This window comes from Bombus vosnesenskii, unplaced genomic scaffold (genome assembly GCF_011952255.1).
Source record: "Bombus vosnesenskii isolate JDL3184/JDL3185 unplaced genomic scaffold, Bvos_JDL3184-5_v1.1 scf7180000013349, whole genome shotgun sequence".
Taxonomy (NCBI): Eukaryota; Metazoa; Arthropoda; class Insecta; order Hymenoptera; family Apidae; genus Bombus; species Bombus vosnesenskii.
The window spans coordinates 840,996-843,127 of NW_022882985.1; the positions used below are offsets into that span (position 1 = coordinate 840,996).

Consider the following 2,132-nt stretch of genomic DNA (forward strand, 5'->3'; position numbering starts at 1 on the left):
ATACTGCAATGTGTAGTAAAATGCACATCTATTATTGCATTTGTGAAAAAACATTCGTGTATATGTAGTTCATCTTTTTCCTCTAAGATTTTGTCCTAATTTTGGCAAAAAAGAAATTATGGTTTGTTATGTGAATCACCCTGTATAATTATAAATTATTTTATAAGCTATTAGCGTTTCCTGTATGTATTCGGATTACATCTTTTTGGGATTTATTTGTCATCTGTATTTTTTTCAGTAACAATAGTTTTACGATAATAAATAAATGTATTCACGCAAAAATATTATTTAAATACGTTATTTTTACAATATCAAAATTTCTTAAAAGTATAAATACAAATCTATATTAATAAGATATATGATATAATAATGTATAATAATTTATACAAATATGAAACGATTGACAATTAAAGTATGTTTTTGTAAAAACAATTTTATTTCATTCATATTTTTAAATATTTCTTAAATAGTTAAAATGTAATTGATATATTTAGCATACAATACTTTATCAGAATTGCACAAATAATAATATATAAATGTAGTTTTCCTAAGAAATATAAAAATGATTCAATAATGTATTTTTTGTACAGGCAAGGAAGCAATTCAGCGTCTTTTCTTTTTTTCTTGTTTTCGTGGTCTATGAGGTCTCCTTGGGGTTACTTGAGGACTATTTTCTGAACACTCTACGTCGCTTGGATCATCCTGTTATTAATTCATAACTTGAGAATATCTGTAAGTCAATTAAATTAATCATAAAACATATATGCAATACCTTTAAAGCAGCTATACCATCGGAAGGGCCCCTTTGAAAAACCACTAGTATTGCCAATAGACATATAATTTGGTATAATGCACTAATATATAATCCAAACCTTAAAAATTGTTCAAATAAAGTCTCTTCTGCTGGGAATAAAAGTTCTTTTAATTGTGGATCAGTGTCTGCCATTTCCAGATACTAAAAAAAAGGGATAATTATCTCAATTCCTTTAATCTAAGAAATAAATTTTTATTCTTCAACAATTTTTTTTAGGAACACATAAAAGATTAATACTATTAAATTAGTACAACCGATATTCCATAAACCTAGTCTATTTTCAAATTACAGTGGCTTATAAAAGTATTTGAACACTCTTACAAACTTTTTATGTATGTATATTTTACAAAGTATTTTGAAATTTCATTAGCACTGTAACAAGACACAACTATCGTGATTATACTGATAAAATTTGAAACAGATCTTTTAATTTTTCACTAGTGCATGTTTGCAATAAATGGTATCAAATTTTACTGTTATGATCACGATATGTAATTGTTGTCTCGTTACAGTATTAACGAAATTTCAGAAATTTTCGTATAATGTACATATAATCATAAAAATTTTCTGCGGTAAGTATTAGAAAACTTTCGTGGGACACTGTATTTATACTATTTACACTATTACTAAATTAAAAATATTTTTAATTGTGAAATATGGGTAAGTACTATTTTTCTAAAATATAGCAAATACTTAGAAATCAATAATCTAAGCAATATAGCGATCGTAAAATTTTCATAGCATGCAAGCTTGACAAATACTACCAACTTTCTCACTGACGTTTATGTCAATAATTATTTAAATGTCAATTGACTTTCATTAAGATATTGAGGTATAACTGACATTTAAAAACAGTTGAACGAAATAATCAAACGTTAATTCATCTATTAACACAACGATGTTCTATTATAAATGACACGTAATAAATTTTGTAATTTTTATTTACTTTTTTTGACGAAGGAAAAGAGACGAACATAAAATAAGTATATGCTTACTTATTTTACTTGAAGTTGGCAGCAGAAAGTTTATTCGTATATTTCAAACCAGATGTCATTCTAAACTGACGATTCGATTTAGGCGCCAGCTACCAGTAACATATGATATTAACATCTGAAATCTAACGCGACGAAAAATAAGTATATTCTTCGTCTTCATAAATGAAAGCCAAGACGATACTCTTGCGGTGGTGAAGTAACGTAATCGAAGTGTTGAATTAAATTTTATTGTACATTTATCGAAAACAAGCTAATACATTTTCGAATGATTGAAAATGGCGGGCTGATGGTAGCGCCGGAAGTTATCTGGTTTCGAGGCTTCA

General features: G+C 27.0%; 1 protein-coding gene across 4 annotated transcripts; it reads right to left on the reverse strand.

Moving 5' to 3' along the window:
- Positions 1-578: 578 nt before the first annotated feature.
- On the reverse strand, positions 579-1,829 carry LOC117236512 (protein MANBAL). 4 transcript variants are annotated; one of them, XM_033499531.1, is made up of 3 exons: positions 1,761-1,829; positions 773-955; positions 579-702 (listed from the first exon to the last, which is right to left on the reverse strand). In XM_033499531.1, exons 1-3 carry the CDS (start codon positions 1,788-1,790, stop codon positions 604-606), a joined length of 312 nt encoding a protein of 103 aa, XP_033355422.1. In that variant the 5' UTR covers positions 1,791-1,829; the 3' UTR covers positions 579-603. The 4 variants fall into 4 exon arrangements, with proteins under 4 accessions (XP_033355422.1, XP_033355425.1, XP_033355427.1 ...); XM_033499534.1 differs by lacking the exon at positions 1,761-1,829 and adding an exon at positions 1,583-1,735; XM_033499536.1 differs by lacking the exon at positions 1,761-1,829 and adding an exon at positions 1,595-1,734.
- Between the last annotated feature and the right edge of the window lie 303 nt (positions 1,830-2,132).